The 12,611-nt window shown below is 42.0% G+C and overlaps 1 protein-coding gene across 1 annotated transcript in view; it reads right to left on the bottom strand.

Annotated features, from left to right (window-relative positions):
- Positions 1-12,200, bottom strand: part of ITPR2 (inositol 1,4,5-trisphosphate receptor type 2) — a 425,687-nt gene extending 413,487 nt beyond the window's left edge. Inside the window, exon 1 of the mRNA XM_070410528.1 lies at positions 11,682-12,200. Coding sequence (XP_070266629.1) covers positions 11,682-11,773 — 92 coding nt within the window. The 5' untranslated portion in view covers positions 11,774-12,200. The remainder of the gene's footprint in view (positions 1-11,681) is intronic.
- Between the last annotated feature and the right edge of the window lie 411 nt (positions 12,201-12,611).

Below are 12,611 nucleotides of genomic sequence, written 5' to 3'. Positions count from 1 at the left end.
GTAGATATATGAGATTATTAAAGTACCTATTATAGCAAGATTTAATGGCATCATAAATCCAATGACAACCTTCATTCGTTTTAAAAGAAATACCAGCACGGAATCTCAAAACATTTAATAAGTACAAACAATTACATTGTCTTTTTTCCAGAGAGGAACTGATGTTAACAGTTACTTAGAGATTTGAGGATAGGTATATTTTAATGCACCAAATATTCATTCAATAAATATTTATGGAGCCAAGCCCTTGAGACACTCAGTGACAAAATAAAAGATCCCTGGCCTTCAAAGAGCTCACATCCAACCAGGAATAGACAGGTGATAAACACTGAGTACAATAAATAGTAAAGTCTATTTCCTGTAATAAGAGGATGTGAAAAAATGTAAAGCGGGATAAGTAGAATAGGAAAGGCTGAGGCAAAATGTTAAATATGTTACCATATGACCCAGCAATTCCATGCTAGGTATACCCAAAAGAATTATGAACATATGTCCACACAGAAACTTGCAAACAAATATTCATAACAGCATTATTCATAATAGTCAAAATGTAGAAACAATTCAAATGTCCATCAACTGATGAATGGATAAACACAATCTAATGTATCCTTACAATGGAATATTCAGCAATAAAAGGAATGGCGTACTGATACATGCTACAACATGGGTAACTCTTGAAAACATTAGGTTAAGTAAATGAAGCCAGACACAAAAGGCCAAATATTGTGTGATTCCGTATATAAAAGGCACCTAGAATAGATAAATTCACAGACAGAAAGGAGACCAGGAGTTATGAAGGGGGTGGATACAGGAGAGAGAGTTATTATCACAAGGGTACAGAATTTCTGTTTGAGATGATGAAAATTTTCTGGAAATGAACAGTGGGGAAGGTTTCCCAATATTGTGAATGTACTTAATGTCAATGATTTTTTACACTTAAAATGGTTAAGATGATAAATATTTTATGTTATGGATATTTTACCACAATTTCTTTTAAAAGGCACTATGAAGTTACTATTAAATTATCTACTAAGTGATGACATCTAAGCTCATGCCCTGGAGCCTTTTTGTTCTCTTTCCCCCATAAAACACTTCCTTAGAAGCAGACAGAAATCAGAGCCCTGCTTACAGGGACTTCCCTGATCATCGGATCTGGCATTGTGACTTGACTTCGTGCACATAAGTGAATAGTCCAAGTGAGGCTAAATTCTATCACTCTGTAATTTGAAATTTAAGAATAGAGACACATAGTCTAGGAAATACTGTATATGAGCCATGTAAAGGATCAGAGAGACGGTTCTGCTATGAGGTTCCCACAGAAGCCCCGAGTGTCTGCCTTTCTTCAGTTGTTGAGCTCATCATTCAATTTCTTTGAGCTCCTCCAATATCCTTCTAAGAAATTGCCTTCTTGGCTTAAGTTAGCCAGAGATAGCTTCTGCTCCTTACAAACAAACGTGCCTTACCTCTAATACAATATACTCTTTCAATTCTTAAGCTTTACCCATGTGGGCAAAGTGATATATGTTTCCTTTGCCTTTCAAATCCTATGGGCTTTGGAGATCGGATATTAAGAATTGTGACAGCAAGGGATACTTATACATTGTTTTTCAAGAGTTCCAAGACAATTCAATAGAAGGATTGCAAATAATTTAACTAAATGTGAGTAGAAACAGGAGCTGGAGAGCACATTACAAATTATACACTTTGAGTTGCTGCTAGAAAAGTTAACTGACAACATTTTAACCCAGTTTTGTTTTTCATTGGTCTTTGTTTGTTTAGGCTCTTATATTTAGCTCTAATTACCCATATAATTCCTTACATAATCTGAAGAAACCTCTTTTCAATAGGAGGTAATATGTGGAGAGTGGTAGTGTCTGCTATTAGTGACTGTTTCATAATTAGTCATTGCCACAAGGTCTAGTAGAGCTAGATATCTAGGAATTACTTAACTGAAAACCTCAGTTTTCCCTAGGACTGTATTGAGAAATTGCTTTGGATAACTATTGTATAATAAAAGTCCAGCATTTTGCAATTTTCACAGAGATTTTTATGATGGCATTTTAACAGTGGCTCAAACACCTCTTAGTAAGAGAATGAACCTCAATAACACAGTTTGAATTGTAAGAATTTAGATATAACCAGAGATTATGTTTTGTTCACTTCCTAAGTCTTTTTTTAGTGCACTTCCTAAGTCTTTTCCTGCATTCATGGGATTCTTCTACCTGTGATCTTTATCACTTGTTTTAAAATGCCAAAAGGAAAAAAAGGTCATACTGGACTCCATACATACCATCTATCCCAGGGTGGTGTATGTGCGTGTACGTGTGTGCACTGAACAGTCATAGGCACAGTGACGCAAAAACATTTAGAACTATTTTAGATAGAAAGTTGTCCTTATTACCAAAGTTTCCAGGGATCTATAACACTTTAAGTTCATGATTAATGAAGAAAAACTATGAAACACTGGGAATGGAGAGAAATAAGGAGGAAAAAAATAAAAAGAAAATATCCAATGGAGATGGAAACATTGCATAAATTCTCCCATATAATTGCCAAGTGTCTTCTTGACTGGGCTTTGTAGTCCTGTCCTCATTATCTCAGGTCTAAACTCGGCCTTCATGACAAGGTATGAAGGCAATCTAAATAAACTCAGAGGGTCTGAACCAAACAAAGTTCTCATGTTTGGTAAATAAGGATAAAATATGTTCTTAGACTGTCTTCTGTCTTTGCATATTAGAATGCTATCAAATTGTTAGCTTCCTTTTTTGGAGCTATTAGAATGAACAGTAAAACTTCAATTTTTTTCAGTGAAAGAAAAAAGTTCCAAGAATATATGATCAAATTACAGGTATAGACTTAGGACAACTATCCATCCTGATTGTCCTTCAAAGTTCAGCTCAAATACCACCTCCTCCTTGAAGCCCTCTCCAGATCACCCTAGGCTAAGAGAAAGAATCCTCTTCTGACTCCCTATTATACTGTTTTCAAAATCATTATGGCATTTGGGAAAAAATTTTGCTTTATGTTTGATTTTTCAATACTAGGCTTATCTCCATTACTAAATAATTCCTACATTGATTTCACAATTACTTCTTAAACACCTACTATGGAATTATCACACACCCAGGAATAAAAGGATTAAAAAAAACAGAGTCAGTTCCTGATCTTGTGGCATTTACAATAATGGGAGAAAAAAGGTTATCAAATGCCTTCATGTCTCCCATCGATCCTAGCCAAGTGTCATACACATTCTCAAAAAAAGTTTGAGTTTGAGATAACTAGAGGCCTGGCCTGTGGGATCGGCCAAAACCGGCTCTCTTACATCCCCTGAGGGGTCCTGGATTGCGAGAGGGTTCAGGCCAGGCCAAGGGACCCCACCGATGCTCAATGGCCGGGGAGGGACGAGGGAGGTAGGCCAGCCAGGGAGGGACCGTGGGAGGGCTCCAGGGTGTGTCTGGCCCATCCCACTCAGTCCCGATTGGCCAGACCCCAGCAACAAGCTAACCTATCGGTCAGAGCGTCTGTCCCCGGGTGGTCAGTGCATGTCATAGCAAGCAGTTGAGCGGCCTTAGCATATCATTAGCATATTATGCTTTGATTGGTTGAATGGAGGACTGGACAACTGGACACTTAGCATATTAGGCTTTTATTATATAGGATAATTAAATATAGGTTAATATCTGCCATCTCTTGATCCTGTACCCCCAGCACATAGTCAGAGCTCATTAAATACTGGTTGAGTGAATTCATGATTCAATCTGCAGCAAGCCCCAGCATAGTCAGAGCTCAATATTTAAAATAAATGTTGTCAATGAACAGTAATAAGAAACTGAAGAATGCTTAAAACACAGTCAGAGCTCATTAAATATTGGTTGAGTGAATTCATGATTCAATCTGCAACAATCATCAGGAAAGTTGCATGGGCTTGATTCATGATGTGTGTAGACACATTTTTAACTTTAGGATTAAAGGTTTTTTCTGAATAACTTGATAATTTAACATATTCTTTTTGTTAGTAATTTTTTTTTATTTTGGAATAATTTTAGAGAAGTTTCAAAAATAATACTGAGAGTTCCCATGTACTTCACCCCTTCACCCAGTTTCCTCTAATGTTAGCGTCTTACATAACCATAGTGCATCAAAACTAAGACATGAACATTCACACAGTAGTAGGACCAAAACTCCAGATTTTATTTGCATTGCCAGTTTTCCCATTAGCATCCTTTTTCAGTTCCAGGACCCAGTTCAGCATACCACACTGTATTTAGTCATCACTTCTCCTGAGTCTACAATGTGACAATTTCTCAGTCTTTCCTTGCTTTGTGTCTCTAGTTTTTGTTCTTTGTTTTGTTTTTTGTTTAATCAATTCGACAGTTTTGAAGAATACTAGTCAGGTATTCTGTAGGACATCCCTCAATTTGGATTTTTTTTCTCCTAATTATACTGGTGGGAGGTGTTTTAGAGGAGAATACCACAAAAGTGAAGGGCCCCTCTCATCACATGACATCAGCTGGTGACCATAACCTTGATCACTTGATTAAAGCAGTTTGTCAAATTTGTCCACTGTAAATAATTTAACTTATTTTTAATTAAGCATTGGAGATGTGTGGGTGTGCATTAGTATAAACTACAAAATAGCAATGGTTAACCAATCATTGATTTAAATTTCGAGAGAGCTAATCCATCCATTCCAAAGACATTCAATAAAAGTATTTAATCAATTGATTTCAGTCACACACAGACACACACCTACACACACACACAAATCTCTCACAAACTAATACCTACAGAAACTGACTCAGGCAATAAAAGTATCATAGTGAGTACGAAGCTTACTAAAATGACCAAGTCAGCCCTGCTAAAGTGCACACTTCTTACATTCGTAAACAGACTTCTTCTAAAATTAAACAGACTATATATTTACGGCATAAGTTAAATCAACCCATTCATAATTATTCAGCATTACTGGGCAGGCAAACATTTTTCCATAATACACTTTAAAATACCAATAATAACCATGAACAAAAATATTTCATGGTAAACATATGACCATCTATTTCAGCAACATGCAATTTCCTAGTTTGTGGTTTTCCTCCACTGACCATGACCAGGGAAATGCTTTATTTGTGCTTTTTAAAATAAATATTGTCAATGAACAGTAATATGAAACTTAAGAATGCTTAAAAACATTATTTTCATTTCAGTGAACTTACCTGACTATAAAAGTAATAGGTGTGCAAGTAACATATACAGAATCTAAGGAAATATATAAGATATAAAAATTAAAACCATCCATCCATTTATCATGCAGTGCCAACACAATTCGATTTTCTTTCCCTATTTTCCATGTGTCTTATTTTATATAATTTCACTTAGAATCATGATTTTCTAAAGGCATATATTAAAGACTTCCCCACCTAAATCTGCATGGGAGTAGAATGATAATCACACACAAAAAAAGGCATCAATACATTGGAAAGGCTTGGTTTTATACATTACATAAATGAATGAATGAGTGAATGAACATCAAAGTTTCACTACTTTGATTATACCCTGGTGACTCCTTAACCAAATTCTGATATAAAGAAGAATAAAGTTCATTCTGTTATTATGCTCTAAATTTGTCAGAAAAGTCCAGTTATTTCTTCTTTTACATTTACATATGAAGCCACACCCTGTGCCTAGAATTCATTTTAAAGTTTGAATCTGTGGTATTATGTCTATATTCTGTAAGTTATCTACATACTATCTGTATTAGAACAGTTCCAAAGGGAAAATGTGGTTATCAAAAATGTTACCTGTGAAGGAAAAAAAAAACACCTTCTGTTAAACGTAGAATGAGGCCAAGCAGTTGCCCTGAGTCCTATTCTACCAAAGCCAAGAATCAGGGGCACCTGAAGAGCGAGGATTGTTTACCTGACTGAGCTCTCTAAGAGAGGGTCTAAAAGCTGCAATGTTATTTATGGAATAGACTTCTAAGTTTAAGAAATAGCCACCCTTTCGGCTTAAAATAGACTTTATGTTCACCACTTCAGAAACTGTCTTTATATTCAAGCTGATTCCAGGTTCCATAACACAACACCACTAACCCTTAGCCCTCCAAAGCAACTCAGTATTCTTCCTCCCCCCTAAACACACATGCAAATGTCCACTGGATTTTTTATATTTTATCACAATAACATATGCCTTAGTCAAAACAAAGCTACGTTCACATACCTAGTTTAGCAGGAAATGGTGGCGGTTACTTGGAAGGGTTCTATTTGGAAGATACTAAAGATAACTTACAAATTATGCAAAAATAATTTGGCTATAACCATTCCTTGGTTCATCTATAACTTCCACTAATCAAACAATCCTAATAAGAGATTTTTAAGACTATAATAACAGCATAATTGAGTAAAACAAAGAAAAGTTAATAAATCAAGCCTGTAAGCATTTAATTTTTTTTTTAAGTGTAAGCAGGAAAAAGATCAGGCAAGGAAATTCAAGGAACTGTAATTGAGAATAAATATAACCATTTACACAGTTTTGTTCATCAAAGGAATTAAGTCAGAATTATAAACTGTGTGACCCACCATCACACTATCTGATGTCCACCTTTGAACATGGAAACAAAGGAACTGAAAAGTTCACTGAATTGGCCAAAATCAAACAGGAAGTAATAATGAGAGCCCTGATCTCTCTGGCTAAGAGACTATAGTCATGTGCCTCCTAACGACAAGGACACTTTCTGAGAAATGTGTCCTCAGGTGATTTCCCCAGGCAAACATCATAGACTGCACTTACACAGATATCTAGCCTATTACTGTAATTGCATGTACTACACTGTTATAAAGCTGACTGTGCAGTAGGATTGTGTTCACCAGCATCACCACAAACATGTGAGTAATGTTTTAAGTTAAGACTAGAGGCCCAGTGCACGAATTCGTGCACGGGTGGGGTCCCTCAGCCTGACCTGCGATCCATCAGGGCCGATCAGGGCTGGCCAGCCAGGGGGAGGAACCGCAGGAGGGGACAGCTGCAGGAGGTTGGCTGTAGAAGCACACTGACCACGAGGAGGCAGCTCCATCATAGTGACCAGTGGACCAGTCATTCGGTCGCTTAGGCTTTTATATATATACTAGAGGCCCAGTGCATGAAATTCATGCACTCAGGGCAGGGGGGACCCTCAGCCCGGCCTGTGCCTTCTCACAGTCCAGGACCCCTCGGGGGATGTCCAAGAGGCTCCCGCCACCACCACTGCACTCGCCAGCCGTGAGCCCGGCTTCTGGCTAAGCGGCGCTCCCCCTGTGGGAGTGCACTGACCACCAGGGGCAGCTCATGCATTGAGCATCTTCCCCTTTGTGGTCATTGCGTGTCATAGCAACCAGTCATTCCACCGTTTGGCCAATTTGCATATTAGCCTTTTATTATATAGGACAGACTAGAGGCCTGGTACACAAATTAATGCACGGGTGGGGTCCCTCCACCTGGCTGGCAATCAGGGCCGATCAGGGCCTGCCGGCGAGGGGGAAGGACCACGGGAGGTTGGCTGCGTTGAATGTCTGTCCCCTGGTGGTCAGTGCACGTCATAGTGACCGGTCATTCAGTCGACTGGTTGTAATAGTCGCTTAGGCTTTTATATATATAGATGTTACCATGGTTAAGAAGTCACTAGGTGACAGAAAATTTTCAGCTCCATTATAATCTTTACGGGACCACTGTTGTAATATGCAGTTGACCAAAGCCTTCTTATGCCTTGTGGGGCTATTGCAGTCACTGCCTCAAAGTGTGGTCACCTGACAATTTTCTGAGACCTTAACTAGTAGGTGTTGATTCTTGATAGATCCTGAGATCTACGTGTGCGCACACACACACACCAATACATATATGCACACTTGTCATTTACCAATCTGTCAACCATGCAAAGAATAGACAATGAAGGGATTCTATACCTTTCACTGCTTTTACTATCCCATCCATTCTTGGAATTCTGCTATGCTCATTCCCACCACGTGGTGCCTGATCATTGACCAACTTGAGGTAACCAGAAATATGAAGTATCTGATGTGGCAACATCCAAAGAAGAAAATCTCAGTGTAAAGAAAAGGGAGAAAGAGGAAAGGGACAATTTAATACTGTATTCAAAATGGTATACAGCACATTCCGAAATTCCCTTCTTCATTTTTAAAATAAAAACTATAGCCCTAAATTACACCAGTAGCAAAAATTCATTTATTTAAAATATTTGCCATCTTCACTCAATAAGATTTAAAGCAGTTTTCCTTAAGTCAATGTGTTTCCAAAATGGATGTTTAGATGAAAATTTAAGTTAGAAAATACATAGCAGGTCCCCTTTGCACCTACACAAACTGGGAAAAGAATACTTCAGTTTGCAACGAACAATTCAGTATTCAGAAATATGAGGTAAACCCTGGTTAAAGAATAACTAGGGAAAATGCAAATCTTTGCAACTGGGGCATTCTAATTTCTCACAGACTGGGAAACAAACTTACAAGCTGCGTCACAGAGCCTAAGAAAATCCTCCCACATGTCCAGTCAGAAGGGCCTTTAAAGAAGGGCCTGATAAACTCTAATACAGTGAAACTCGGTGATTTTTTCCAACTGAAAAATGTGTTACCTAATTGCAAAAATTCCCAAAGCTAAATAATAATGTATATCCTCCCAAATTTATTTACATCTTTAAATGTTGAAAATCAGGCAAATTTTATCTGCAGACAAGTATTACTAATTACCTCAAAATGCTGTGTAAACTCAGTTCTCATTAACCACCCTCCTAAGTTGAATTTTAAAAAAACAAAAAACATCCTGCTGCTGTCAAAAGTGTCAAACAGCTAAAGAGCTAAAATAGAATCAGAAACTTTAAGCCTGATTTTTAGCTCTTCCATTGAGTTTTTAATATTAAGGGGAACAAACTGTTTTGACTAAATACAATGCCAATGTCTACAATCCAGGTCCTGATTCACTTTAACAATCCACACATCTTTTGAATAAATTTAAGGGCCACAAATATATAAGCATAATGTGGATTTTCCTAGCACTTTCCAAAAAATGGACTCTCATTTTCTGTCTCTTTCATTCAATTTTATAATACCCCAGGGGAATGGGCACAGCTGACACAAAAAGAGAATATGACATGAACAAGGTCACGTGGCTAATTAGCAGCAGGCCTAGAACAAGATCTTCACCTAATAGAAGAGCAAGAAAATTCAACTAGAGGCATGAACTCTGTCTTTGACACAGAAAGTGTATAAATAATGACTCTACAACGATATAATGAAAAACCATAACCACCACGCCGCTTTGATTTCATAGCCCCAAAATCAACTTGCAAAAATACATCTCTACCAACTGTATTCTAAGTGAACAAAATAGATGATGCTACTCTGCCTAGAAAACATTTCATGTGGCATACAGACAAGCTCCTGGGGCTTTATCACCCCTAAAAGAATATAACTCCTAAAAGGACAATGAGGTTCCACAGGTTAAAATATTAAAAAAAAAAAAAAAAAAAAAAAGAATACCCAATCAAAACACCAGGCTTCACCAATAGCAGCATTTCTAAAGATCCTCAACTTAGAATCAGCTGCACAAAGGTCTTGTGATAGCAACCTCAAGACTCGGTTTGTTAACAGAAAACAATACTGCACAAACACATTGTAAGGAAACTTAAGTTTCCAAAACGCCAGCAAGAACTACTGGATACAAATAAGCAATATTTATACAAACGTATATACTACACAAAAGGTCAAGTTAATATTTTACTCAAGGCTTAAAGATTATGATGTGCAACCAAAGAAACTAGCTCTTGAGTGGGAATCTGGAGACAGGGCAGCAGTTCCAGCTGTGGCATTAACGCCCTCTGTTTATTGGCTAGGTCTCGTCATTTCTCTTGCCCTCGGTTCCTATATCTCTAAAATGAGAAGGGCAGACTCCACAACTGCTAAAGTTGTAGCTTCCTGATTTCCCATCGAAAGCCCTCCGTGCAAATAGCTACCCATATTCTATAAAACATGACTTTTTGTTTGTCCAGATTGTACACTTTATTCCTAACCCTTTTTATTATTTTGTCCACCACTGTAACCATTGCTCATGGTTACAATAGTAACACTTTATATAAGTGCTTATTCACTGACAGACACCATGCCAAGCACTTTACATATATTAATTAACTTCTTCCTCACCACAACCCTCTGAGACAGAAACCATTATTCTCCGTGGGTTTTTTTTTTTTCAAACGTGAGGAAACTGAGAAACAGCAATTATGTAACTTCCTTGGGGTGAAAAGGGTCACAGGTGGAAAAGCCAGGATTGGACCCCAAGCATCCCGGCCCTGGAGCACTCCCTGCTTCACTGCCACAGGTATGGAGTCTGTGGAGGCTAAGTGAGAAATGCAGCGAAGTTCGCTGGCAAAACGTTGTTGGGGGCCCAAAATAACTGAACTAACACTATGAATTCTTCCAGAAACAAATGGTAGCTCAAGACTTACAAACCCAGCATTAAGCACTGGCCGGGCTTTTTTACCCCCACGCTTCAGTTTCACAAGTAAATAACACTGATCTTAAAGGGATTAAATTAAATCTACCTTCCTTCTTTCACCCATGGGGAGAGGTGGGTGCACACAGAACAGAAACTGGAAGTTCTGGCGACTTCTACGCCCCCCTGCAGAGTAGTCACCACTCCGTTATAACAGGGCTGGAAGTCACACTCCAGGGCACTGCATGTTAAGTCACGTATTCTAAAACCTCACGGCAGAAAACAGTGACCGAGTAGAAACACCAGTTCCGCAGCCTGAATTCTCTGAACTCAGCAGTCTACTTTGCTGAGACCATGAAGTAACAACTAAATACATGCTCATCGAATATATTGAGGTGTGCATTTGAACTGCGACCTGATTTTCTCAATCGAGACAGTGAAAATACTAGCCATCAAAGAAGTCCTATTGAACCATCTAGCACGCGGTTTTAATATGTATCCCATTCATAAGTCAACGCGAATCTCAAGGGCATTGCCCTTAGCTGAGTTCCAGGTGAGGTTCATCATCTCAGTGGGCCAAGCCCCGGGGAGTGGAGAAAGTAGGTCTGTGTTCTAGCACCCCGGAGGCCGACGTGACCTCCGAGGGTCCCAGCGCCCCGAGGGCCCTAGGCTGCCCGGATGGCGGGGCGAGTCCCGGTTTGGCGCGGCCAAAAAGGAAATTACTTAAGCGAAGAGGGCATGGGCCGCTGCACCCGCAGGGCAAAACCACACTTGAGCTCACCACTTCGCTGGCGTTAACAGGTCCTAGGCCACGGACTTTTACCGCCGGCTCTTACAAACCGAGTCCTGAGAGACACGGGTAGAGAGCGGTAGCGAGAAACGATTGGGGAGAGGAGGTGTGATGCTTCACCTTTAAGGAGGGAAAAAACATTGCAATCAAAACAGCCCGTGGAGCAGCCGGCGAAGACTTCGCCGGGCCTGTCTCAGGGCTTCTGAATCACTTCCTCCTTTTCGGATGCGTCTCTGAGTTGGAGAAAACCTAGCCTCTCCGGGCAGCTTCCTGCGCGCGGGCGAGCCGAGCGCACCGCGCAGTCCGCGGGCGCAGCCCCAGCCCGGAGGCCGGGCCCCGCGAGGCGGGAGCCGCAGGACTCAGCTGCGCGCCGAGGAGACGACCGCGCTGCCCAGCCCAGCCCGCCCCGGCTTACCCCAGAGTGCTGATGAAGCCGTTGACCGAGCCCTCCGCGTACAGGGACACGATGTCCCCGATGTAGAGGAAGCTGGACATTTTATCAGACATGCTGCTTCATACTCCGGAGTAGACGTCCTTCCTCTTCTCTGCGCCCTCGCCGCCCTCTCCGGGGAGCCGCCGCGGCGGAGGCGGAACGGAGCGCACGGCTGCAGCGCCGGGAGCGGCTGCAGAGGGCACGGCCGGAGGGACCGGGGGTCGGCTCAGCCCTGCCCCGCGCGTGGGGAGCGAAGCCGCAGCCGCGGACACCCCGCGACGCGCGCAGCCCGGGCGCCTGGGAGCCGAAGCGGTCGCCTCCCCGGCAGGTTTCCTGTTCCTTTCCGAAGTTTGCTCTCCAACACCTTTGCTCCTCCTCCTGCGTCCTCCTGGCCCCCTCCCTTCTCTGCGCCCCGCCGCCGCCGGCCCTGCCACCGGGACACTGGGGGTGGCCGCCGAGCCTCCTGGTGCCCTCGGGGGAATTTTTGGACCAGGTGGTGGTGCCCATTGGGCGCAGGGGAGGAGAGGCGCCTGGGGAGGAGGGAGTGGGAGGCCAATCAGGGAGCAACGGCCGGGGGCGGAGCTGGGCCGGGGCGGGGCGACTCCGGGGAGGCCGGGCCACCCGGGAAGCCGCGCGGCGGCCGCTTCGGCTGGCGGGCTGGCCGCCGGGAGGCGCTAGAGGGGTGGCGGGGGCCCGGGGCCAGAGAGGCCGCGCGGGATAGCGCCCGGGGGAGATTCAACCTGGGGTGTGGCAGTCCCCGCTGGGGAAGTGAAGGATGGCGGGCGGACACGCTTTCCCGCAGCTTGAAGGAGGCAGTGAGGGTGAGACCTGGCGAAGGGCTGGAGCAATGGGCTGAGCCAGCGCTTCGCCTGAAGATGAAAAGGAGCCGGAGTGGGATGCGCGAGGGTGGGT

This window comes from Myotis yumanensis, unplaced genomic scaffold, assembly GCF_028538775.1.
Source record: "Myotis yumanensis isolate MYYU_CA2020_CCGP unplaced genomic scaffold, mMyoYum1.0.hap1 SCAF_3, whole genome shotgun sequence".
NCBI classification, from domain to species: Eukaryota; Metazoa; Chordata; class Mammalia; order Chiroptera; family Vespertilionidae; genus Myotis; species Myotis yumanensis.
Note: the sequence above shows the minus strand (reverse complement) of the source record. Positions and strands in the feature narration are given on the sequence as shown.